Source organism: Hippichthys cyanospilos, chromosome 12 (genome assembly GCF_059441005.1).
Source record: "Hippichthys cyanospilos isolate Australia breed blue-spotted pipefish chromosome 12, RoL_Hcya_1.0, whole genome shotgun sequence".
Taxonomy (NCBI): domain Eukaryota; kingdom Metazoa; phylum Chordata; class Actinopteri; order Syngnathiformes; family Syngnathidae; genus Hippichthys; species Hippichthys cyanospilos.
Genome location: NC_142380.1, coordinates 5,138,838 through 5,163,619, shown reverse-complemented (window position 1 = coordinate 5,163,619; position 24,782 = coordinate 5,138,838). Strand labels below are relative to the sequence as shown.

Genomic DNA, 24,782 nt, shown 5'->3' with positions numbered 1-24,782 from the left:
GCCAAAAATCCACCGGTCACCAGTCATCCAGGGCATGTATCGAACAAATATTGATTGATCGTTAGTCAATGTCATTGTAGATGTACACAATTTGAGTTGTTCCATCATGCAGGGCACAAACAAAACAAAATGGATTGTCACCAAAGCCAGGGTACATAAAGACAAAAAAAAAAAGCTCAATCACCATTCAGTCAGGCAAAATTTAGACAAAAATAGTTGCTCATCAATCAGATAGGGCATGCAGACTAAAAATTGATTGGTCCCCAGTCAATGTCAGGGCACATTTAGACAAAAATCGATGGATCACCCACCACTCATGGGCGCACAGAGAAAAAAACGGATTGGACACCCACCGGTCAATGTTAGGATTGCTACAAAGATTGGTCGCCAATCAAAGCCAAGATATTTCGAGAAAATGGACAATTCGTTTTGAGTGAAACTAACACGGTAACCCAATAACTCCACGCACCCACTCGAAAGTGATACACATGCGCGAAGCCAATACAAGTCCAACAATGCGGCACCACGTTTTCCTTTGTTGTTCTTTTTCATCGCCTCCCTTGCTCAGGCGCCTTTAACCGGAAGTAGGCGGTGCCTCCCGCAGGAACTACGCAGGCGAGCACGCGCACGCGCACAGTAGAGGAGTTCGCGCGGACGCCACGATGCCCGCCGCCTCGTGAACGCCCTCTCATCATCCTCCACCTCCTCCGTTCTTCTTTCTCCTCTTTTTCCTCCTCACCTCTATTCCATGATGGCGCCGGGCGCGGGAAGCCTTCCCCCGGGCGGAATGCTCGGCTGCCTGGTGCGCGCGCGCACGTCTCTGTTGCTGCTGCTGCTGCTGCTCGGCGTGCCCGGGGCGCGCGCGTCCTACCAGCCTCAGGGCGGCGGAGATTGTCAAGGAAAAACGTGTGCAGGTAAGATGCGCCATCGTTCGTCTACCAGTTGGTCCAGATTCATCATTCCGACGACGAGAAGGATGAGGACTGGTTTTCTCTCGGCGACGCGCCTCCGCATGCTACCTGCAGCCTCCTTCGCTCTCCTGTGGCGCGGGCACGCGCTTTGTGTGACCGAAACAATCAAATCGTTGGATTACTGTTAATTTTATACGTTCACGCACCCAAAGGACATCATTTCCTTTGAAATCCCTTTGTTAAGAATGTTTCAATGGCATAGCCGTTCGAAAACAAGTACGTTCGAACGCATTTGACTATCGCAACGTCTACACCAGATCTCTGCACAAAAGCAAGATTTAAAGGACGGAAAGTGGGCTGCGTGGCGGATGAGCTGCTGTCAGGGTCAAAGTTTGAGTTGCAAATGTGGAGTTTGTGCACTGGACAGGCGACCGTTCCTTTGTTTGTCAATAGATGCCCCGTCACCGGCTTTTATGTGAGGTTTCTTCAAATTATGAGAGTGGGAGGAACCCCATCTCTCACGCAACGCTAGCTGGGATTGCTAACTTTAAGAAGATAGCGGCTTGAGAAAATAGATGAACTGATGAATGGCAAGGACCAGCGTTGCTATGGCAACATTGATGCATCAATCTGCGATTGGTCGCGCCGGATGAACACGGGACATTTAATGAGAGCGGTTTTAATCAATATTCAATTCTTTGGGTGTGTTAAGCATACGGGGACGAACGGCGGCTGGTGGCTGCAGTTTGTCACTTTTACGATCGCTTGTGAAAACATCCCCATGGGAGTGAAAGATGCCAATGGTTCAATAGGCTTTTGCATGTATTACTTGGAACCTGTATGATGAGGTCACTGGTGATGTCAGAGGAAGTCAAAAGGTTGACATGATTTCAAGTATCAAAGCTGTCGACTGAAAATGACTTTACAATTGCTCAGGTTAGTTTTCTGGGTTTGGTCATGTGACGTTATATTTTTTGTCTGGTTTGTCTTAGGAGGAAACATAGCAAGGAAAATAGTGTGCTAAATCTGCAAATATGTTATGATAATAAATAAAAATCCAGGTAGTAAAAGCATTTTTTAAAAGGCAATATTTTGACGGGCTTGACTTGAAAAATTGCATGAAAAATAGTCATGTAAATCTGCAATCGAAAAAATTTTCAATGATCAATGAAAATCTGCCATATCTCAATACACACGCACATATCACATAAAATAGAAACATGGATATGATGAAAATAAGCGACAACAGGCATTTGTGGCAAATAAAACACACACAAATCACCTTTGCAACTATTATGAGTGGAACCTACGTAAACACAACACACATGTTTATACTTAGCTTTACTCCCACTCAGTTTGACCGAGCTCTCGATATGGAGCGTGATTGGATTGCGTCACTTCAGCTCATTTGTGGAATTCCCGAAAGCGCTTGTTGTTTTTGTTGAGGCAAAGCTCAACTTTGCAAATTCATACACAGTGTGGCCCTTAAAACTGGACCAATACCTAGAATAAAACAACAAAAAATCTCTTAAGGAAAAGAGTAGGCGTTTTTATTCATTATTATTTCATTTTTTACTCTTCAGAAAAATCATCATTAAAAACTACATTTGGAAGTTGGCATACTGTAAATGAAATGCTTCTAGATACTAACTGGAGTGACAGTTGCTCAATTAAAGCATAAATTAACATTAGCATTCTAGCGAATTAGCATAAAAACTAATCCACAAATATCTTCACAAATACATCAACCTCCTTGTGTTGGTAATGCAAATATACAATTAAATGACACATATTTCCGTTTCAGTGTAACTTACCTTAAATCGGACCCATTATCCAAGTTTGCCGTCCAAAAAATGGCGGTGTAGAACAAGTAGAGCTTGGCGGGTCGAAAAAAAAAAATCCGCAATCACATGAATATGCAAATGATAACCGGCGCACACAAAAATTTTGAATACATTTGCAATTGAACAAAAGAAAGGAGAATTCGTGAACTTGTTTTTCGGCTTTGGCGATGTTCAGGCTTGTCCGAGAAGAAGAGTGACCTGCGGGTGTGCGACCAATCCACGTGCCGCTTCGGAGGCGTGTGCAGGGATGATGACTCGCAGCTCAAGTGTGTTTGTCAGTTCCAGGTGAGTGATGACAAAAACGCCGCGACATTGCTCAATCCATTCAATGGCAGATGACGGATACTTTTGATGTAACTTATTGTGGTCTCTGGGTTGCTTTTTTTTTTTTTTTTTTCCCCCCTCAGTGCCACAAGAAGTACGTTCCGGTGTGCGGCTCCAACGGGGACACGTACCAAAACGAGTGCTACCGACGCCAAGCATCCTGCAAGCAGCAGCGGCTTATCTCCAGGGTGTCGCACGGACCTTGTTCTGACGGTCAAGCTTCTATTTAGCGCCACCTATTTAAAAATGCAACACAAAAAAAATGACATGATGTGATAGTTATATAAATAATTTTTCTTAACAGATCCTGGCTCAGGTTCTGGAAATCCAGACGGTGAGTTCTTTTTTTGTATATCATTTTTTTTTTCACCCCAAACATTTCCTCATCGGTTTTTGTCCTTGTTGTTTTTCCTTCCAGATGACGTACATGAAGGTTCCGCATCCGATGTAGTCAAGAAGAGCAAGTGCAGCACCTGCAAATACGGAGCAGAATGCGACGAAGACGCAGAGGACGTATGGTGAGACGCAATACTCACACAAAACACTGGATACTTGAAGTTTCTGGTGTTCTCATTTTAACCAGTAGGGGGCAGTCAATCATAAATTGCACCCAGTTTGCTTGTCAAGAAGAAGCTGTCAAAGAAGACCAGGAAGTTCTTCACCTTATTTTGACAGTCAGCTCTATTTTTAATATTGTTGAAGGGTGATCTGTGACTTTAAGGATACTATTACATGTGTAACGTACATATAACATTATGTGTGTGTCATTTAAATCATATATCGAAGTTATTGACCTTAAATTGTAATTACTAGTGTGCTCAAGCTAATTGTGATCGCTAGCCCATGTATAGAAGTCCTAAGCCCCCCCCGCAGAAAACGGTGTCTCATGTTGTCTGTTGTGACCGCAGGTGCATCTGCAACATCGACTGCAGCGGCCACAACGAGAACCCCGTCTGCGCCACGGACGGCAACTCGTACAACAGCCCGTGTTTGGTCCGGGAGGCGTCCTGCATGAAGCAGGAACAGATCGACGTGGAGCACCTGGGCAGATGTCGAGGTCGGCAAAATTGCGAAATGTTCATGTCAGCTACTTGCAAAATTTCAAAGGATTCCTCCTTGAGGAAGTTTTGTGGGATTGTTTGAGTGCCGCCTTAGCTTTTTAGTTCCCCGATCAAATTTTTTGGGGTTGCGAGCTGCCACTCGGTGGATTTTTTTTCTTTCTATCTACTGCCCCCATATGGCCTTTTCCTGAACTGAAGCCAGTGTCTATTTCGCTCTTTTTTCTCGGTCACCAGCAGACAAAGACAAAGCGGGCAGGAAGGACGATGGCGGCCCGTTCAAAGTCAACGTGCTAGGTAAGGCCGCTTGGGTGCTGCGTCGCTGTGACATCACTTCCTGTGGTCACGAGTTTTGTCGCATTGATCAGATACCAAAGGACTGGAGCATGGAGACGGATTCTACGCCGGCATGCCAAACAGTTGCGACGACTCGCACTCTGCTTTTTGTCTGCACGGACGCTGTGAAATCCACTACAACATGCCCACCTGCAGGTGACACCACTAACTATTTGCGTTCAAAATAAAGGACGCATCAAATGATGATCAAAATAATCATTAGGTGCAGAATTTTTCGTTTTTCACGGCTACCACGTTGCCGGTATTCCACAAAGCAGCTCAGTGATCATTTACTCATTCCTGACTCCCTAATCAGTAAATATAAGAGAGTTTTAATGGAACTATCTTGGTAAATTGAAGGTAAATCGTTGTAATGCTGTGCCAGCAACAATACACTTTTCAAATTAGGAACAAATTAATTGGAACATGAAGTAACTTTATGCAACATTCTTATCAAAAATCGTTGTAATGCTGTGACAGCAACAATACACTTTTCAAATTAGGAACAAGTTAATTGGAACATGATGTAACTTTACGCAACATTCTTATCTTGCCTCTGCATAATTGCCTTTTTTTAAATTTCATGTGGATTAGTGACATTAGTGAGGTTGTGTAACATTTTATTTCTGTCTATCTGCGGAAAATTGTGTCACTAATGACTGTGTATCCATATAAAATTGAACAAAGGCAAATATGCAAAGTGTCATAACAATTTTGCTTGTCTGCTAGAAATTTGCATCACTAAAGACTGTACATCCAAGTAAACTAATCAAACTAAAGGCATATACACCAAGGATTCACTATCACATAATTCAACAATAGGTTTCTTCATATTCCAATGAATTTGCTCTTAATTTGAAAAGAAAAATGTAGTGTGCGTGTCACGGCATTCAAAGCGCTAAATTGGAGCTGATACCCGCAGAAACTGCGCTAAAATTTCATCAATGATGGACAAGGAATTTTTTGGGCGCTACTATCTGGGTCCACTTTGTAACACGTTGCGCGCGTGTGCGTGCGCAGATGCGATTCGGGCTACAAAGGCGTCCGTTGCGAACAGCTTCAGGACTTCAACGTGCTCTACGTGGTCCCCAGTGGCCAGAAGCTGCATTACGTCCTGATCGCATCGGTCATCGGCGCCGTGCAGATCGCCGTCATCGTGGCCGTCATCATGTGCATCACCAGGTACGCTCGCCAGGGGGCGCGCTTGCGTGTGTGCGCTCATGTCAGAGAATATAAATGTGCGTGTGTGTGTCTGCCTTCAGGAAATGCCCAAAGAACAACCGCGGGCGTCGACACAAACACAACCTGGGACATTTTTCTTCAGACACTAACTCTCGGATGGTATAGCCTCCTTTTTCCCTCGCTCCCCCTTTTCTGTTTTTGAAGACGCCGCCTATGTTGTGATCCCGAAAAAGACCAGCGCGGGCTGCCTTATTTCTTCTTCCTTTACTCAGTGCCCCGGAACAACGTTAAGGAATGTTTCTGCATCCCGTGCTCTTATTTTGGACTTTGGGGAACGCGGACGACCAAATGAAAGACTCTCGATGATGACGTGTTCTTATAACTATAATAATAATAACGATGACTCATTTGTCATTCTGGTGATGTCATAGTAGTCGTCGTGCGGTTCTTCCGACGGACTTGAGTTGGCATGACGACGGCCGTGACGCGTTTCCTGTCTTGTCTTGTCAGCAAACGCGCAAACGGCAGTTCAATACACTTTTGGTTTTTTATCATACATTAAGCTGGCTTCTTGGACCTTTATTTTGAAGGCTGCTACAGGAAGGTGTCAGCCATCTTCCGTGTATTATGGAGGCTTCTGTGGGAAGGGTCTGCGGCCTTGTTTTCTTTGAATGTTTCTACCAAGGGTTCTCAAACGTTTTGGATCCAGGGATCCCCCTCATAGTTCTAATTAACTCATTCAATCCCAAAGACATATTTTTTTCTTTCTTTTTTTTTTTTGAAGAGTCCAGATGTTCAGTTCCAGGTACTTCCAGGTACGTATGTAAACACATTCATGTTTTTAGGGTTATCAAGTGTTTCGCTAAAGGAAATTTTTCTAGTAAATTTCTTTCTAGTAAATTGTTTTACTAAAGTAGTTGCATGTACTAATTAAGACCCAGAAGAAATAACTTTCATATTTTATTACCTCAAGAAAAGTATTACTTTAGTGGTTAATTACCTAAAGTAATCATTGCTTAATTTCATTTCTTAGTAATGGATTATGACAGTACTCTATTACCTAAGGTAATCACTTACCTTACTACTTATCTTAAGTAATCAGTTACTCTAGCACTTAGTTCAAACCTTTTTAGACATTCCATTAGCCTAACACTTGAAAAAAATATAAGTATCTTGGATTGAATGTCTGGACTTGAATATGTCTTTAGAATTCATTTCATTATTTCAGAATTTTTTAAAAAGTGTTTGAAAACATTCACTTTTAATTGTGAAAAAAAGTTGTAATACAAGAGCTGCTGATAATGTAGAGTAAATATTTTTAAGTATATAATATATATATATATATATATATATATATATATATATATATATATATATATATATATATATATATATATATATATATATATATATATATATACACACACACAATAATTATAAATTACAAATGTTACCATTATTGGATAAACGACTCCCAGTCAAAAGTGTTTACACTTAGCTGCTCCATGCTTCCGTAAAGACATAGAGCGGTGCCTTGATTTATGTGTTTTGGCTTCAGAAAATGGATGGATGGAATATGAGTCGTCATTAGGGTTTTTTTTGTTTTGTTTTTTTTTTGTCCGGCGCTACAAGTGCACTTCACAGCGCCGGCGCTAGATGGCGCCAACGCACTTGCGTGGAAAGCAAACTATCACTCTTTCATATATTGCTGTACTTTGGGGGAGTGCAATTTTTCAAAGAAAAGGAAAAAAATGTAACAAAAAAATAGTTATACTCACCCTTCCCTCTTTTTGTGTTACCATCAGCCACCAAGTTATTTTCGGGACCTTCCACGTTATAGGTAGCAAGCCCCCGGGGTTCATGGATCCCTGTTTGAGAACCACTGGTTTAGTCGACACTGTGAGATCTTTTTTTTTTCTGTTTGGATTTCTTCACGAAAGCAAACAAGCTGTGTTACTTTTTTCAACAGTTTCAAAGTGTTTAAAATGTTTAAATGTTGTTTGTTGAGAGGTGAAAACAAAAAAGGTGAAATGTGTGACCCTTTGTTAAGAAGGATGCAAAGCGAATGTGTCACCGACGGCAATGTGAAACAACCATGCGTGAAGCAGCTAAACTTAGCACGCTAATGTGCTAGCTAAAGGTGGGCAATGACAACATTTGGGAAGATTTTTTTTTTAGGATAAGATGTTGAATCACGTTACGTTGGACGTCACTGAAGTGTTAGCTAGCTACAAAAAAAACTTTTCACTAGCCTTATTTTGTTTACATTTTTTGAGCGTAAGAGTCTAACTGGCCACACGCGTCTGAACTGACCACGAGCTGGCTACCAAAACAATTTGTAAATTACTTTATTTTGTTTAGTTTGGTAATGTTAACAAGGCTAACTGACCACAAATGCATGTGCACAAAGTACAGAAACAAAGTTCCATACAGAAACACAAACACACATAATTTAATTTCAACTACTCTCAGGTCATTAGCTCCTTTAGCCTTTGCTAGCTTTTTTTTTTTTTTGACACAGCAAATGTTTTCATGTTTCTTTTTATTTCACTAGAGCCAAAGTGACAATCATAAAACATTTGTTAGGGTCATAATGACAAGTTATTTATTTACGATTGGGAAACAAACGGTTGTAGTTGTGGTGTTGTGTCGTGTTCATTAGCATATAGCATGTAGCAGTGTAGTGGCGGTAAAGGGGGCGGGGTCACAAAGGATGAGTCCAAAAACTTGTCTCACGTTTGTCATTTCATTTTGACGATTATCACCAGCACCCCACCCCCTCCAGGGACGACCCCCTCCCTCTGTAAATGTTTGTCTTGTCGTGATCGGTCGTCTTAACGTGACTTCAACGTGTTGAATTGCATGTAAACTTTGAATAAACTTTTTTTTTGCAAAAAAAAAAAAAAAAATTACTTCCTCTCTGAAACCTTCATGCCTATCACATTCACACTATGTGTGTGTGTGCGTGTGTGTGTGTGTGGTATGGAATGAGAGGAAGGGTCATCGTTATGGTTTTTAATTCTTTTGGGTGGGGAAGGATTACGGCTGTAAATTTAGACTTAATCGTGTGTGTGTGTGTGTGTGTGTGTGCAGTTGGCCAGTAGTTTCATGTTGCAAACTAACCCTGTTTTGCACCAAACGGGAAGTATTAGTGACAAGAGTGTTCTTCAAATGAAAGATCAGATGTTTAGCGGCCTTGGCGTGCAGGTAGCCTGCAAGTCATTCCAGATGGATGAGCAGTCACATTCCCCACGAGTCAAAGCACCAAAGAGATCCTTTTGGACCACAAGACCTCCCAGAATAAACCAGCCAGTCAGTGTTTGGAACTCTTGGGGGGGTTGCCGGGGCCCGTCTTCGGGAGGGCATGTGTTTAAAGGGAAAGTGTTGAAATAAATGTTCAGCGGCCGGCTTTCTTCTTTTCAATGAGCAAATAGCGGAAAAAATGGAGACCAATCCCAAGTGGACTTGGAATAGGAGGTCCATCAGTCTTGGAATTGTATGAGTGTCTGCTTACTGTAGTTATATTTTTGGCCACGGGCCTCACTGCTGGATGCTTCTGACGTTGTGGGATCACGTTCCCTGTTTTAACGAGGGTGAGGGGCGTAGTTTTTCCCTCTTTCCTGCGACCAGTCGTCCTGGCGGGTCACTGTGCTTGGACCTTTTCGAATCCGGAGCATTGTTCCCCTGCGGACGGGACCTTCCGCCAATGAGCCAGTGAACTTTTTGCCCAAAGCCATTGTCCCTAAAGCCAGAAGCTTCTACCTCACAGTTGCAGTCTTCATTACCAAAGCCAGGATCTTTATCTGCAAAGCTGGACATTTCTTCATCCTAATCTTGGTGTCTACCAACTGAACACGAGAGCCTTTTTCCCTAACAAAGCCTAGCATCGAATAACCAGAGCCTTCTTCCTCAACGTCAGAACCTTTGACCTCATAGGAGACTTCTTCCCCAAAGAGGAGATCTTCAACCCTTAGCCAGAACCTTCGAGCTGATATCCGGAGTCTTCCTCAAAGCCGTAATCTTCTTCTCCAAAGCTGGAGCCTTATTTAACAAGAAAAAAGTATATTTCCCTAAAGCACGAGGCTTTTTGATCCCAAAACCCAGATTTTTTTTTCTTTAGGAGCCTTTGAAATCCTTTAAGCAATGGATCAGCACAAGTATGCCGCTCAGGAGAAGCTGGAGATCGTTGGGATGGAGGATGAGGAAGGGAAGCCCATCAGCGCCCTGAGCATCCTGTCTCTGCTGGAGCGCGTGGCCGGCATCATCGACAACGTGCAGCTGGGCCAGCAGCGAATGGAAGAGCGTCAGCTCGACCTGGAGAACAACATCCGCAGCATCCAGGGCGAAGTCCTGAAGTTGTCCAAGGAGCACGCTGACACAAGCAGCAGCTTGGAAAAACTGCTGCAGAAGACGCGGAAAGTCAGTGCCAACGTCAAGGACGTCCGGGCCCGCGTGGAGAAGCAGAATGTTCGCGTCAAGAAGGTGGAGAGCACGCAGGACGAGCTGCTCACCAGGAACAAATTCAGAGTTGTCATCTATCAGGTCATCTGCATGCTTCCTATTATTCATCTACACATCACTTGCTCTGTGCTTGCTCTTCGATTCTCCATCTTATACCCTCTTCTACCTTATTTTCCACACCTCACTAGTTCTTCCTTATCTTCTCCACCTAAAAAGGTGTCAGTAGAACTTGGTGTTAATGAACAAAGAAGAATCTCTGACAGTAAGCAGTGAAACCTCTGGTAAAGCTTGTAGAACCTCTAACTGTACTCCAACTAGAAGTTTCAGAACAAGTCGACGGAAACTCCAGTACAACTCTGAAGAATATCCAGAGCAACTCAGTAGAACATCTGCTACAACCTACAGTACAACCTCCCCCAGATTTTTCCAGTACTACTCGGTAAAGTTTTAAATCTGAACTACCATTAGAACTTTCCATAGACCTGCCACAAGGAATTCTAGTAGACTGTTCAGAGAGAAGGTCCGTTATATCTTAGTAGAATTACACAAGAATGTCCTGACAATATTTCCAATAGAACATCCAGTAAAAGTCAATGGAATCTCCAATAATACTCTGTAGAATTTCCCGTAGAACCTTCATACAATCTCAGTAGGACATCGGCTAAGACCTCCTGTCAAATTTCCAGTAGTACTACTTCTCAGTAAAGCTTTAAATTTGAACTACCATTAGAACTTTGTTGACCTTCAACTCAAAATTCTTTTAGAATGGTCAGGGAGAAACTTTAGCTTACTTTAGTAGAATGTCTTGACAAACTTGGCAGAATTTCCAGTAGAACATCCAGCAGAACTCAATGGAACCTCTAGTACAACTCTGCTGAATTTCCAGTATAACTTTCAGACAAACTCAATAGAACATCTGGTACAACTTCCAGTAGAACCTCCGGCGGATTTTTCCAGTCGTATTCAGTCCAGCTTTATATTTGAACCACCTTTGAAACTTTAGATAGACCTCATGCTTGGAATTCTAGTAGATGTTCAGCGAGAAACTTCACTATACCTCGGTAAAATGACTCAAGTATTCCTTGAAAAACTTAACAGGATTTTCAGAAGAACATCCAGAAGAATGTCCACTAAAATGTCCAAAAGAACCACCAGACAAACACAGTCCCAACATGCAGTTGAACTTCGAGTAGAACTTCTTTTGGAATGTCTGTCCTTCAGACATTTTACGTGAATAACGAGAAGGTGTAAACTTTATTTATAAGAAGAATCTAAGAAGAATCGTTGTGCCTTGCTGGAGGTCCGCACCTACTGAGTGACGCTTTGTACTTTTTAGTGAGCTCATCCTTAAATGGAACAGAGTAGCACAAGTGGTCCCTCTTGATTGTGGCGAGCGTAACCGGAGCTCCGCCAGCAGCTGCTGACAATCTTTGACAACGAGTCCTATTCTGAGACCCCCCCTAGCACCCAATGAGCACCCCACCCTTTCCGCTACCACCACCTGCTGTCTACCAGAGTCACCATTTGTTAGCGCTGCCAATCACGGACCGGGAAATGGCCACGGTAGAAGATATTCGTGAAACGATGACATGATTAGTCAAGGAACGCCGTGTGATACCACAGCACAGACGTGTTCAGGCTACCTGTTAAGGAGAAGGTCACCGGCAAAGTTATGCTACTCATTAGCATTTCAAGGTTAGCGTTAAGCTCCAACCAAAGGCTTTATTTTTTTATTTCACTCAAGAATTACAAGGCTAGCTAACCTTTAATTTTATTGTATGAGCTAAGATTACGTTTTTGTTTCGGTTTCTTCAGGGTGAGGCTGAGGTCCCATCTGTGGCCGTCACCAAGAGCCCCAAGGGGGGTCTGGAGGCTCTGGAGTTGGAGCCCGATTCCTACGACGTCCCCGCTGACCTCTCCTCGGATGAAGAGTATCTGAGCGTGGAGGAGGCGGACCCTTCCAGGGCTGCCCGGTTCAAGAAGTCCATGGTGAAGAGCACAGAGACCCTGAAGGCGGCCTTCTCAAAGGAAAACATGAGCAAGACCAAAGACAACCTGGGCACCAAGTTCCACAACTTTGGCGAGAAAGTGATGCCGCCAGAGCGCCGTGAAAAGATGCACCAGGCGGGTGAACGCATCAAGCAGAGCGGCGAGCGCTTCAAGGAGAACATCGCCAAGAAGGCGCCCACCAAGGAGAGCTTCAGGATCAAGATCAAGAAGGAGCGAGCTGTGGCTGAGGGCCAGGAGGGGGCAGAAGTCGACGTGGAGCCAGAGGCTGCGGTCATTGTGGCGCCACAGCCCCAACCCCAACCCCAACCCCAACCCCAACCCCAACCCCAACCCGAGCCTGCTTATACCGAAGTCATCGCGGAAACCAAGAAGGGCGGCCCGGCGGAGCAGGCAAACGCCGCCAGGAGAGCCGAGCTAGAAGAAGATTACGGGAATTAGACACCCGTGACGGCAAGAATACAGGAAGTAGACAACCATCGCAGTAAGATTACAGGAAGTAGAGTGCATTTGATGGGAAAGAACATGAAAAAGACTACCATTACAGAAGGCAAACCACGATTATGAGAAGATAACGAGAAGTGGGTCCCCACTGGAGGACAAAGACCGCCATCATGGAAAAATTACAAGTAGACTCCCGTTAAGGGAAGGAGATCACAAATAATGAAATTACAGAAAATACATTGATTAGAAAAACCAGATGACATTCATGGGAAGTGGACTACCTTCACAGGAAGTAGACCACTGTTGACGTCAAATGACAGGAAGTGGATGCCCGTTATATGAAGTACACCTTTACAGGAAGATGACAGGACACGGACTCCTATACAGGAAGATGACAGGAAGTGAAGCCCAATACAGGAAGTAAACCACCAAAACAGGAAGATTACAGGAAGTAGCCCACATTGGCCAAGGGAAAGAGCAGCTCGGTGATAGGCCAAGGAGATTTTTTTTAAGGTGGTGCCATCTGCTGGCTGTTAACGTGGAAGTCTTTTTTTTTTTTTTTTTCAAATCTTGTAAGGATGATGGAAACGTTTTTTGGTTTGCTTTTTAACATTAAAAACGAATGATACCATCTCATTTAAAACGTCACTTTTAAGTCTGTGCACGTAACGCATTCAAAATGTGACCAAGTGGTCTTTGCACATCATAACACAATATGTCACCTTTGGTTGTCATGGCATTGATGTCAAATGCCAAAAAGGGGGTGACATCCCGAATGACAGCTATTGTTGTGCAATAATTGATGACGGTTGTAATAATGACGTCGAAAAGTGTGGTTTGGCTTAAATGTGCACTGTGTGGTTTGTGTAGTTCTTAAATCAGTGCGAGGTCACCCTCTACTGGTCTCCATTGGTAACACGCTCTACAATGTCTTCGTTGGGGGAGAAAAAGAATAAAGTAATGATATTTTAGTCTTTTTTTTTTTCTCCTTGTTTTCATTCAAATCAAATCAACTGAGGCGGGGAGATTACGACATTAAAATGTTCGATTGGATTAGATTCAATTAAAATGGGTGAATTAAATATGCGTCAAAAGTTTTAACCCTTTCAGGCTCAAATTACGTTTTTTTTTCAAACTTCTTAAAAAAAAAGCCTCAATCAATATTAATGTGAAATACTTAGGGGACTGATTATTATTAACAGGAAGAGGCTATGTAAATATAAAATTATAAAATAATGACAATACAAGAAAAAATGAGACAATAGATAAAATAGAAGAAGCTTGATGTTAAATAATAATAAAAAGAGTAAATTACACGACTGTAGTATAGTCTTTGAATTTTTTATTGACTTCCTCTAGAGCAGTCATTCTGAAATGGTGCTACGGGGGTGCGCATATGACCCCAGGGGGGAAAAGGCTTTGTTTTTGCCCCGTGACGCGTACTTGCAAGAAAATAAGGACGGGCATCATTTTGTTTTATTTCAGGCACTTTGAAGTACTTTATTTCAATTATACGCTAGCTTGTAACCTCTATTAGTCTACTGCAAGCAAAAGCGATGACTTGTGCCTGCGGTGTCAAATTAGCAACGTTTTTGCTACATTTAGTGAATTTTCTGACCGCTCAAGAAAAAAAAAGTTCATCAACAATGACAAAAATGGTGAAACATTTTTGTATCTTTTCAACTGGATGCAAGAAGTCCAAGAAGGTTCCTTTACTTCTTTTTTTCCTGCATTTTTTTATAAGCTACAACTTTTTTCTCATGATTTGATCCCAGACTCCCAGTCTAGTTTATTAGCTTATTTACTTTTTTTTTTTTTTTTTTAAACTAGCCACCAGGGGGATACTGACCGGTAAAACAAATGTGTGTTTTGTTCAACTTTGAAATAATACTGAAAAGATGTGCACTCAAAACACGTTTTAAAAATACAAATAGCGATTACTAGACCTACAATTATATTTAAAAAAAAAATCATAATTTATAGTTTTTTTTAAACGAATAACTCTTTAAATATTATACACCAGGACTTTTGAATGGGCTTTATGGGAAATACCAATAACCAATACCAGCTGAAGAATACAGATAATATGAATAAATGGGCAGAAATTCCAAGATTGATAAAAAAATTACCTTTAATTGAGAAAAAAATAAACTCTGTACATAAAACAGCTTTTCAATGTCCCTGAATATTCTTTACAGTCTAGTTGGATCACAGCAGACGTCAAAAGAAGGACGAGCAGCACATTTGTGGGGAAAAATAAATTCCCAAATGTTGCCTGGATCACGTCAAATTGTGCCTGCGGACAATTTCAAACAAATCGGTCAAGCTAAATAAAACAGAGAAGACGCCGCCAGGTTAAATATGAAAAGCGTCGAAAGTAAATAGTTACCCGTTGTTCCCGTGGCAACCAGGCGGAGGTGATGGTCCCAGGGTGGTCTTTCTGTCGCCCAAGGAACTTTGTCTAATTGGGGAAAAGAAGGACTTAAATTCAACTAAATCCCATACTGTTTCCACGCTTTTTTTTTTTTTTTTACCTCACATGTTTTAACATTTTTAAAGGTCTAAAAAAACACACCTACTAAGGTTGATTGCGAGGTGGAGTGGATGCAACTACTCATTATTTATTATTTTCTGTACATTTGATTTTTACTTACCAACAGAATTCGCCCGAGCTAACAAGTTAGCAATCACGATTAGCATTAGCGTTGTAGCGATTACATTTAAGGTTAAACACCAACTCCCATTTAGTTCAAAAATTCATAGTGTTATTTCTACATGTAATGGTGTTGGGGTGTATTTTAAGATGAACAACTTGATCTTTTATTAATTTACTTTAATAATCCATGCTAAGACTATTGTCTGCTCAGTCCTAGCTAAGAGGGCGAATTTCAGAACAGACCTCCTAACCACTGAGAAATGGACACTGAATGTTCTGGCACAAACGGGTCTGCCAGGAAGACGACGATGGTGTCATTTGGGTGGATGCGAGAAAGAAGGAGATGAGCTCACGCAAAGTATTTAAGACCCGTGGACAAAGAAAGGAAGCTAACTTTTTTTCTTCTTCTAGAACGCTTAGATTGACTGCCCCCTAGTGGTTAAAATTTGAACACCTAAAACGGTGCCGCTGTAGAGTGCTTCCAGTTGCAAGTCCACTGCACTTGCATCAGTGGTGACCCTGAACTTTCCCGTCAACTTACCGCAAGGGTCAGTGGCTTGTTTGAGGGTCTCAGCATCCGTTTTGGGTCCGTCCAGCTTGGACCGTCTTTTGTGGAGGTTCAACGAAAATCTGACATTGTCCTTCATGAATGACAAAACGGGCAAAGGGGTTTCTTTTCTGGCCAGGCCAATGTAAGGCTTCTTGGTAGACTTGAATTTGTTTATGCCTCCTAGCCTGATCGGAGGTCGACACCATTCGTCGTAGATCCTCTGTTTGATCAAACTTTTGCGTTTGAAAGTCACTCTCACAACCTCTGGCATGTGACGGAGTGGAGCGAAATCGCGCTTGCGTCCAGCTGAGCCAAAAAGCACCAGCTTCACAGGCAGTTTGCGTTTTGCCGGCAGACCTTCTGTGCTATATTTGATGAAATCCTTGCAAGGACATTTAGTTTTCAGCTTCTTCAGGCAGGGTGTGTGGATGCCGGACTGCTTGCTTTTCTTGCATGTTTGCATCATGGATGCTAAACATCTAGCATTCAGTGGCCTCTTGCCTTGGCACAGTTTGTGGGAAGTCACTTTCCCATGACAAAAATGATTCCGAAATTTCGTCATTTCAGCCCCACAAGAAACTTTGGATGGGAAAACTGAAATTGGTAGCGAGACATTGTCCATTATTTGGACATTTTTTTGTTGTGAGCCAATCCCCGTCTTTCGACTGTCAACTTTCTGGGTAATCTTTCTAGTGTCTTGTTGGAAGACCTCTTCTGTCTCTTGCTTGTCTATTTGGGTGGCATTTGAAAACGCTTGCTCATCTTGATGGGTGACCTTTACTGACGTCTGGTCAGCAGTTTGGGAGACATTTGCCCACTCCTGGCCATCTGCTCGTTGGGAGACATTTCCCAATTCTCTGCCATCGCGTAGGGAGACATTTCCCAACTCTTGGGCATCTTCTCGTAAGGAAACATCTTCTCGTTGGGTGACATTTCCCAATTCTCTGCCATCTCGTAGGGAGACATTTCCCAACTCTTGGGCATCTTCTCGTTGGGTGACATTTCCCAATTCTCTGCCATCCCGTAGGGAGACATTTCCCAACTCTTGGACATCTTCTCGTTGGGTGACAATTCCCAATTCTCTGCCATCTCGTAGGGAGACATTTCCCAACTCTTGGGCATCTTTTTGTGGGGAGACATTTCCCAATTTTTGGGTATCTTCTCGTTGGGAGAAATTTGCCAACTTCTGGCCATGTCGTTGGAAGACATTTGCCAACTCTTGACCATCGTCTGGTTGGAAAACATGTCCCAACTCTCGAACATCCTTTCGTTCTAATATACTTGCCATGCTTACTTGTTGGGTAACCTTTTCCGACTCTTGGTAATCTTGTACGCCATAATTTTCCATCTCTTGACTGTCCTTTTGTTCCATCAACGGATTATCATTCTGGGATTGATTGAGATCCATGGAAGGGTTGCCTTCAACTATGGAGAGAAGAGACACGTCAAGATGTTTCCACCTGGCTTCTTCTGCTGCGTCTTCCAGATCATTTTGCATCATCTGTTCACCTTCTAAAAAACTGGAACCAGAAATTATTTCTTTCCAATGTTCAAAGAAAAACCCCAACTTTGTATCAGACATATCATTCTCTTGTTGGGAATCACCTTTGTTGATGCTAGTTTCAGTATCCAGTGGGCCTTCCAGGTCCCTCTTGACAGATGATTCTTCATCGTGATGTAGACCATCATAGATGGCTTTGGCCTGCTCTTGGGGCAGAACTTCGATGACGAATGAGTACACTTCATCTGGACCTTCAGTGGAAGAGAATGTATCAGAGTCCATCTCTGACCTATGTTGTTGTAGTTCTTGTTGCTCATCTTCAAGGGAGGCAGGTTGAGCCTCTGGCGAAGGAGCAGAATGCATCTCTGACCCTCGGTCCTGTTGCAGTTCTCGTTTCTCATCTCGTCGCACGCCTTCAAGCGAGGTGGGTTCGGCCTCGGGTGAAAGAGCCTCGGCTGTGGCTGTCACAGATCCAGACGGCAAAAGTGGCTCTGAAAGTTGACAGCGAAGCAGGAAGTTCCTCTCAAACCCAAACTCCTTATCGATGTCGTCGAGCTGTTCGTTGATGTTCAGCCAGGAGGATGAGTATGGCGGCTCAGAATAGACCTCGCCCTCTCTCAGCAAGTCACTGTGGTTCAAGTCGCACTTGGCTTCTGACAGTACCACAGTGTCCATTGACAAGTGTTCATGACAGAAATCCCACGTTTCTTTCATTATCTTTGCATCCTCGCCTGAACGGACCTTGTCTATCAGTATTCCTGGATCTTTCCAGAAGGTGGAGATTACAAATTGAGTATTAAACGGGACTAATGACTCAGGAGGCGTCATCCGGATTGGATCATTGTTTTTAATAAGTGCCATTAAGTTTTCTAGAGTCCATTTCCTTGTTGCAATAGATTGAAGTCGAACACTGAAAGGGGTTTCACTTTGGTTTCCCTCTTGGCTTGCAGGCTTTTCTGGTTGGAAATGTGGGGTTTTGCGACCCTTCTTTTTGCTAACTGGACTTGCAATCTGAGCCCCCAAATCACCTCTGCGTAGGTCTGTAAGCTCAGGAAGACTGTGTGCAGTCCAAAGCTGACCAGAAAGCTCTGGACTTCTTTTTGACACAGGTGGCATGATGGCAACGTTTAGTGGAGCTGAGCAACACGAGGCGCTTTTGGAGATGCGTTTACGTGGTTTAGAAGTTTGTGCCTGTGAAATATCTGCTGTTGGTGTCTGTTGCTGGGAACACCCTCCGTTGTGCGGTTTGCTAAGCGGTGATGACCCTAGGCCAAAAGGACCGCCTTCTGGAATTGGGGCACAGACATTTTGAGGTGGTTTTGGAGCTGGTACTGTGCGAGATGATGAATATGGAGAGTATTGTGCGATTTGCTTCTTTGACGGCATCCTCTCTGGCCTCCGAATTGGCGCCATAACTTGAGTCCTCTTTGGCATATTTGCTTGTGTGTCCATGGTTTGAGGGACATGTCTTACAGCCTGTTGTTGAGTTTCTTCTGGGACAACATTTCTGCCATCACACCTGGTAGTGTTCTGTAATGTATACCTCTTTTCCAGCTGTTGCCAAGGTGTGAGATTGGGGCAGGGAAAACCCTGCGCACTTGCTGTGACGTGTTGATGTGGATATGGTGGTAGGGGCGTCTGGTAGAATCTACTCCTGCGAATGTGGTCGTCAAGTACGACACCTGATTGGCCCCGCAATTGTGAGGATGGGTTCTGGTGGGCCGCAATGTGGTCGTAGGAAGTGGCTCCTGTATTCCAAACAGGCGATTTCTGGCCCGTGATGTGATGAGGACCCATCGAGAGGATATACTCATGTCCATTGTTTGCAGCTGGTGGACCAGCAGAGAAGTTGGTCTGGGGAACATGAGAAACATTCTGGTGGAATCTGCCGTCTTGAGCAGGAAAGGGCGCCAGACAGTGAGCATTTCCACCTGTCTGGTATCGACACCAGTTGATTGCGTTGGGATGGGTATGCGTTCTGTTTGCTAAGGCCTCCCACGAGGATGCGCCCATCTGCGTGAACCCCTGCATCGTGTCCTCAGCAATAAAGGCAACGTCCCTGAAAGAGGTCCAAACAGTTGACACAATCAATGGAGGAACATGCCATCATTTCATCTTCTTTAGATTGTTTCGTTGACTACACCATCGGAAAGCCGTCGAAAGGTCCAAAACATGCCAACTCTCCATCATTTCATTCTTTTCCTTCTATATTGAGGGAATCTAGAAAAAGCTTCTTGCCTTAACCTAGTTCCTAGCGTGTTCGTTTTTGTTGAAAGATCGCCCATACCACAACATAGTGAAACAATTGATTTAATCCAGGCAGAGTGGGAAAGTACACGAGGCCTCGGGCCAGTCCTGCCACGGGTCGGAGCAGAAAATGGCAACGTTTCACCTTCAACATTCAGTTCTTATACCCTTTTGGGGCATGTAGTCCCAGTGTGGAATGCAAGTGTGTGTGTGTGTGTGTGTGTGTGTGTGTGTGTGGGCGTGCACGTGCGTGGGGGTCTGTTTGTGCGGGGACGGCGTTGTGCAGGCGTGGGTGTTTGTTTGTGTAGGGATGGCGTCTTCAAAAGTCGTTGTTCTTTGAAACGGGAGCAGGTCTGACCACCCTAAACCCTGGCTGTTATCTTCTCTTGAAGGTCACACCTGGGCTTTTGCTCCTGGTGGAATGTTGTATAGGGTGATGCCATCTGTTCCTTTTGGAGGTGCCGACTTGTCTTTATTTCTCCTGGGCCAAGACTATATCTGCTTTATACTGACATTACGTCGTCTCAACCTTTATTAGAATAACACACTTCCATGTACACACTATTTTATTGATACATTGAATTTGAAAAATATGAATTTCCTTCAATATGCTTTCTCAAAGTGTTTTGGGGGACGTTCATGATACTTTTGAGAATATGACATAGGTCTAAACACGTGGCACAATACCAGCATACTGAGTGGCCAAAAACTCCATCAAGTCATTCCCTCATAGCTCTCAGATCATTTACCTTCTGACTCTGAGATTACAGTGTCAGCGCTAAGTCCCAAGACTAAGACCACAAAGTTTAGTGAAGCCATCGTCACTATAATAGGCTGAAGGTATTTTGGTAAAATTGGAAGAACGTGAGGTCTCTCCGACGATCCCGATAAAGGAAGCATCGAATTGTGGCGTTTTTGTGAAGATTTAGAAGATGCAGTGAAAAGCCAAAAAATGTTGCTGACATAGCGACTATGTTCCATTAAGTTTGCCAGTGGGAAAAGTTTCCTCCACATTGGCAGCGTTCATATCTTGTTCTAAGGCAGTGCTTCTCAATTATATTTTGGCAAGCCCCTTTACACGCCCCCCCCCCCCCCCCCCCACACACACACACACACACACACTCGAAGATTATTACCTATAAAAATTGTACACGTAAGTATCCTAGACATGTATCCTTTTTAACATTAACAAAAGAACAAAACTTTATAAGTCAACTTTCAACAACTGTTAATTATTTCTTACAGCTTAGTCTAAAACTGAAAAAAAAAAAGTGCATCAAAGTGCCTGAAACAAAATAGGGGGCCCCCACTATTTTGGAAGCACGGTTCCAAGGGAAACGTATGTGCTGTTCTTTTTTTTTTTCCAACATCTCATTAATGATGAATGTGATTTAGAAAAACAAATGTTCTTGACAGAAATGCCCCCCCCCCATTCACAGAACTGTTGCTGTGAATCCTCCATGGGGAGCGGCTCCGTTTTGCTCAGGGGGGAGAGTGAAAAACAGAGAAGCAGACAGAGAAGGTCATTGATCTGCAATGACAATCAGAATCTCCGTCTCCAGTCTTTTGTTTAGACTAACGACGTCTTCCCGCCCCCAATAAAATTCTTGCATGGGGCAAGCCAGACCGTGACCTCTAAGTGGCCAATCAAGCCTAAAGACATTTATGAACCTTCCTGAACCTAAAAGTCAGTTAATTACTTCAAAAAATAAATGAAAGTAGAAATGTTCGATATTTCTTTATCTCAGTCGGATACCAGTACAATACTCAACTTGAGAGGTCGTCGATACTGAGTACCGATACTATTTGTACTTTTGACTAGCGACATCACTATAGAATCTTTTAAAATGTATTCTATCAATTATTTAATCAATCACCCACCACTCATGTTTCATTTATTTATTTTTTAGAATGTATTTTAACACCACAACATCACTTTTAGGTACTTCATTAGAGTGACTACTCCTATTTTTAAATCTCGTGACAAAAATTTTTTTATTCAAGGTTTTTATCGTATCCAAGATTTGATAGACTGCTCACATTTTTAAGTGCTTTTACGTTAAAAAAATGCGAACATTATGTGCTTTCACTCAATAAATTATTTCAGGTATCCATCTTATACGACTTGATATAGTACTTCCTCCTCACCTTTTTAAATTATCTTCATTTTCATACTTTGGGTTCATGTAATAGGTATGTGACCATTTTCGGTCTTTTGTCAGAAAAATGTAACCGGGCTGGTTAAAAAAATAAATAAAAAATTCGGCGTCCATTTTTAGATTTGACGTTTTGTTGAATCCCCCATATCCCTTCCTTTTCATTATAATTTTTTTTTGTTCATGTCAGGTGAAGAGGGAAAACTTCGCTTCGTTTACCGCCCCAAAATATGGAAAGCAAGCTTGCTTATTATATCGAAATATCATGGCTATTTGTGAGATATTTGAGGACACGCAGACCAAGTTTCATCAGTGTTCGATGCTGAAAAAATTACAACCTACTACGCTAAATATGATGTCGTCGGGACCGTTTTAGAGCCGAGAGGGTTTTACTGATAAAAACACGTTTTTTAAATTCTTCGACTTTTAGCGAAGCCTATCCCATAAAAGTAATTTTAAATCGTCGCAGTTATTTCGTTTTCACGAATTGAAAATTTCATGTACTTACTACATGCAGTTGTAGCCTCTATTTAAAAAAAAAAAAATGCGGAACGACCCATTTTGGAGCCCAACACTGCACGCGCACATGCAGACACTTACTTGACAAAAGTTCATCTTCTGCTTTTTGTGAAATTTTCGATGCAGCAGGAGGAGTCCGGAAAAGTTGCGCGTTAAACTCCTCCTGTATCCCGTCACTGTCCGGAGAAATGCTACTGACCCACACTGCGTGGCAGTATACTTGATATGACTTGGTGGGGGCGTCGCCAAGACTTGCTCGAAAGTGCTGATAAGGTGTGTTTAAAAAAAAAAAAAAAAAAAAAAAGAGTTGAAGTTGTAAAATGCAACAACAGACCCACACGCTTTGTCACTAATCTCAGTTGCTAGATCCGAGAGCACTCTAGGAAATATTTGCACATTTTGAAAGACAGCAGAATTGTAAACAGTTCAATGCAAAAACGAAGACAACACAAATAAAAATGTTAAAAACGCTAGAAATAAAATCAACGTTAAATTTCAGCATATTCCACCGGTAGGAAAAAGAAGGGATTCATACTTAATCTCACAACCATGTTCTTTCCTCCCATTACCGGAAAAACCCTCTCCCAACGTTTAATGTAGGAACAATGTCATTTATCAGTAACCTTGGTTTATAAAACTATATCAATCGAGAACATTTACGCAATGCGGACGCCAGCTGCACATTCTGTGCCTTGCCCAAGGTCAGACCCACAAGTTTAACACAAGAACAAAACGTCAATCGCCGACAACACAATGGGATTTAATTCCCTATAACTGCTTAAGTTGTTGTTATTTTTTTATACAACACATTGCTTATTAACATAATTTAACTTGATTAATATGCATAAATGACCAACATATGCATTTTAATGAACATGAAGACTGTCTCGAAATACTTTTCCCCTCCTTTGCTTTTTATTTTTAATGATAGTATGAATAAGGTATGAGTAATTCATCATTTGTTTGGATGATTAATTGGTCAGTGAATGTTATGATTGTTACTTATTGAAGTATATGAAGTATGAGGCGTGCAATTTGCAATTTTTATTTTGTAAACATTCAAATTGGGGGTCCTCGGAAAATCTGATTTCCAAAAAAACTCATGTTAACGTGAGAATTCACGTCTCAGAATTCTCATTATAAAGTCGTAAGTGTTTACAGCTACGCAAAATAAATGTGATCAAAGTTGAATGTAGTGCTGTCGCCTTTTACTAATCAAGATCAAATTTCATTATAGTGCTGTTTGATCTAATCATCAATTACTAATCAGGACGGATGAAAAAAAGCACGTGTGAACAACATACATCTAGATGGTGCTTTCAGGTGACTAATATAAGACGAAACCACAGACGGTTGACACTTTGCGAAAACATCTCCAGAACCCCCATACATGGCCACAACATGCACAAGCAGTAAATCCACCCCAGGGGTCAGCGGGTTCAGATCGGCTACATGGACGGCGCGACATGCCACACAAGTGAATTGCAGTCAATGACTTTAGTGTGTTTGGGCGACGGGGTGACATCTATAGGACGTGTTTGGTGGGGGAGGACACAAAAACGTGACACGAGACTCAAACATTGGCTCGGTCTGCGAGTTCTTTTCCTAAACAAGAAATACACCGCAGCCTTCCAGATTAAAAGCTGATGTTTTAAAATAAGATAACACAGGTAACTAAACAATACAAACTGGAGCGCTTGAAAATTTCTTCACAGAACCAATCTCAACTTAAAGTCTCTGTTTGTGAACACGGATGGACTCGGACGTTGGTTCGGTCTGTGTGCTTCTTTTCACGAATTTGGATATGTCACATTCCTCCAGCTCAGCCATCGCATTTCTAGTCCCACCACACTTGCTCAACCCTCTTGCCAATCAGCCCTGAACACCAACAGATGCTACTAATCACCACAGTTTATTACCCGGTCTCTTCCTCGCCACATTTGCCAGATGGACTCCATTCATCACGACGAGCATTCCAGCATTCCGTTCTGTCTGTTTGCCCGTGGATCGACCCCGCCTGCCCCCGACCAACCGCTAGCCTGCCGACCCTCTTGACAGCCAGGCTCAAACCCGTCAGCCCCCACATCTGCTAATATTGTTCGGCCAATTAACATTCAGTCACTGGACTCACCTGTCTGCGCGTGATCTTGGGTCCTCTATCTTGATTGAATGCGTCAATTACTATCAATTGATCACAGTCATAGTTAAAGCATTATCATGTTTTTTTTCAATCAAAGTTTTGATGTTTTACCTTTACGCTAACTGTATCCTGATTAGATCTGATCAGACCCATTGTCAAGTCCTTCACATCCTCAAGTAGACAATGGCGAGCACTCATGTTTCGCATAATCTGAGATAAAATTCATGAGCACAAAAAATGAAAAAAGTGAAAATGGGAAGCGTACGTGAGAGTTGTTGTAGAATGTTAAATTTCACTTGAAAAGAAAAAAAAACACCCTGATGACACTTGATTATTGAAGAATGGAGAAACAACAGTTGACACCATTAGCGTAAATTTCTTGAGAAGTTATTTTTAACCCTTGCTTATCTGGGGTGTAACTTTTGCATCATCTTGCGATCTTTGAG

The 24,782-nt window shown here is 42.6% G+C and overlaps 3 protein-coding genes across 5 annotated transcripts; 2 read left to right on the top strand and 1 right to left on the bottom strand.

The window, feature by feature from the left end:
* Positions 1 to 607: 607 nt before the first annotated feature.
* Positions 608 to 6,978, top strand: LOC148414505 (tomoregulin-1-like). 2 transcript variants are annotated; one of them, XM_088429202.1, is made up of 10 exons: positions 608 to 914; positions 2,931 to 3,040; positions 3,163 to 3,292; positions 3,384 to 3,413; positions 3,498 to 3,597; positions 3,988 to 4,136; positions 4,378 to 4,434; positions 4,506 to 4,629; positions 5,494 to 5,655; positions 5,736 to 6,978. In XM_088429202.1, exons 1-10 carry the CDS (start codon positions 749 to 751, stop codon positions 5,818 to 5,820), a joined length of 1,113 nt encoding a protein of 370 aa, XP_088285328.1. In that variant the 5' UTR covers positions 608 to 748; the 3' UTR covers positions 5,821 to 6,978. The 2 variants fall into 2 exon arrangements, with proteins under 2 accessions (XP_088285328.1, XP_088285327.1); XM_088429201.1 differs by having other exon boundaries at positions 4,375 to 4,434.
* A 2,159-nt stretch (positions 6,979 to 9,137) lies between these two features.
* Positions 9,138 to 13,540, top strand: cavin4a (caveolae associated protein 4a). The gene is made up of 2 exons (XM_088429731.1): positions 9,138 to 10,197; positions 11,932 to 13,540. Exons 1-2 carry the CDS (start codon positions 9,799 to 9,801, stop codon positions 12,562 to 12,564), a joined length of 1,032 nt encoding a protein of 343 aa, XP_088285857.1. The 5' UTR covers positions 9,138 to 9,798; the 3' UTR covers positions 12,565 to 13,540.
* A 1,140-nt stretch (positions 13,541 to 14,680) lies between these two features.
* LOC148414503 (uncharacterized) lies at positions 14,681 to 24,535 on the bottom strand. 2 transcript variants are annotated; one of them, XM_088428636.1, is made up of 6 exons: positions 24,448 to 24,535; positions 24,328 to 24,377; positions 22,278 to 22,461; positions 15,765 to 19,333; positions 14,957 to 15,028; positions 14,681 to 14,863 (listed from the first exon to the last, which is right to left on the bottom strand). In XM_088428636.1, the coding sequence occupies exons 4-6, from the start codon at positions 19,303 to 19,305 to the stop codon at positions 14,853 to 14,855; spliced, it is 3,624 nt and encodes a 1,207-aa protein (XP_088284762.1). In that variant the 5' UTR covers positions 19,306 to 19,333; positions 22,278 to 22,461; positions 24,328 to 24,377; positions 24,448 to 24,535; the 3' UTR covers positions 14,681 to 14,852. The 2 variants fall into 2 exon arrangements, with proteins under 2 accessions (XP_088284762.1, XP_088284764.1); XM_088428638.1 differs by lacking the exons at positions 24,328 to 24,377; positions 24,448 to 24,535 and adding an exon at positions 22,732 to 22,924.
* Between the last annotated feature and the right edge of the window lie 247 nt (positions 24,536 to 24,782).

Bases quoted from the DNA above. Each gene is read 5' to 3' on its own strand.
- LOC148414503 (XM_088428636.1), bottom strand. From the start codon at position 19,305: ATGCAGGGGTTCACGCAGATGGGCGCATCCTCGTGGGAGGCCTTAGCA. The intron at 15,029-15,764 runs GTAAGTTGACGG...TTCCCCAATTAG, and splicing joins ACAAGCCACTGACCCTTGCG to ACAAAGTTCCTTGGGCGACA.
- LOC148414505 (XM_088429201.1), top strand. From the start codon at position 749: ATGATGGCGCCGGGCGCGGGAAGCCTTCCCCCGGGCGGAATGCTCGGC. The intron at 3,414-3,497 runs GTGAGTTCTTTT...TTTTCCTTCCAG, and splicing joins AGGTTCTGGAAATCCAGACG to ATGACGTACATGAAGGTTCC. The intron at 3,598-3,987 runs GTGAGACGCAAT...TTGTGACCGCAG, and splicing joins GAAGACGCAGAGGACGTATG to GTGCATCTGCAACATCGACT.
- cavin4a (XM_088429731.1), top strand. From the start codon at position 9,799: ATGGATCAGCACAAGTATGCCGCTCAGGAGAAGCTGGAGATCGTTGGG. The intron at 10,198-11,931 runs GTCATCTGCATG...CGGTTTCTTCAG, and splicing joins TCAGAGTTGTCATCTATCAG to GGTGAGGCTGAGGTCCCATC.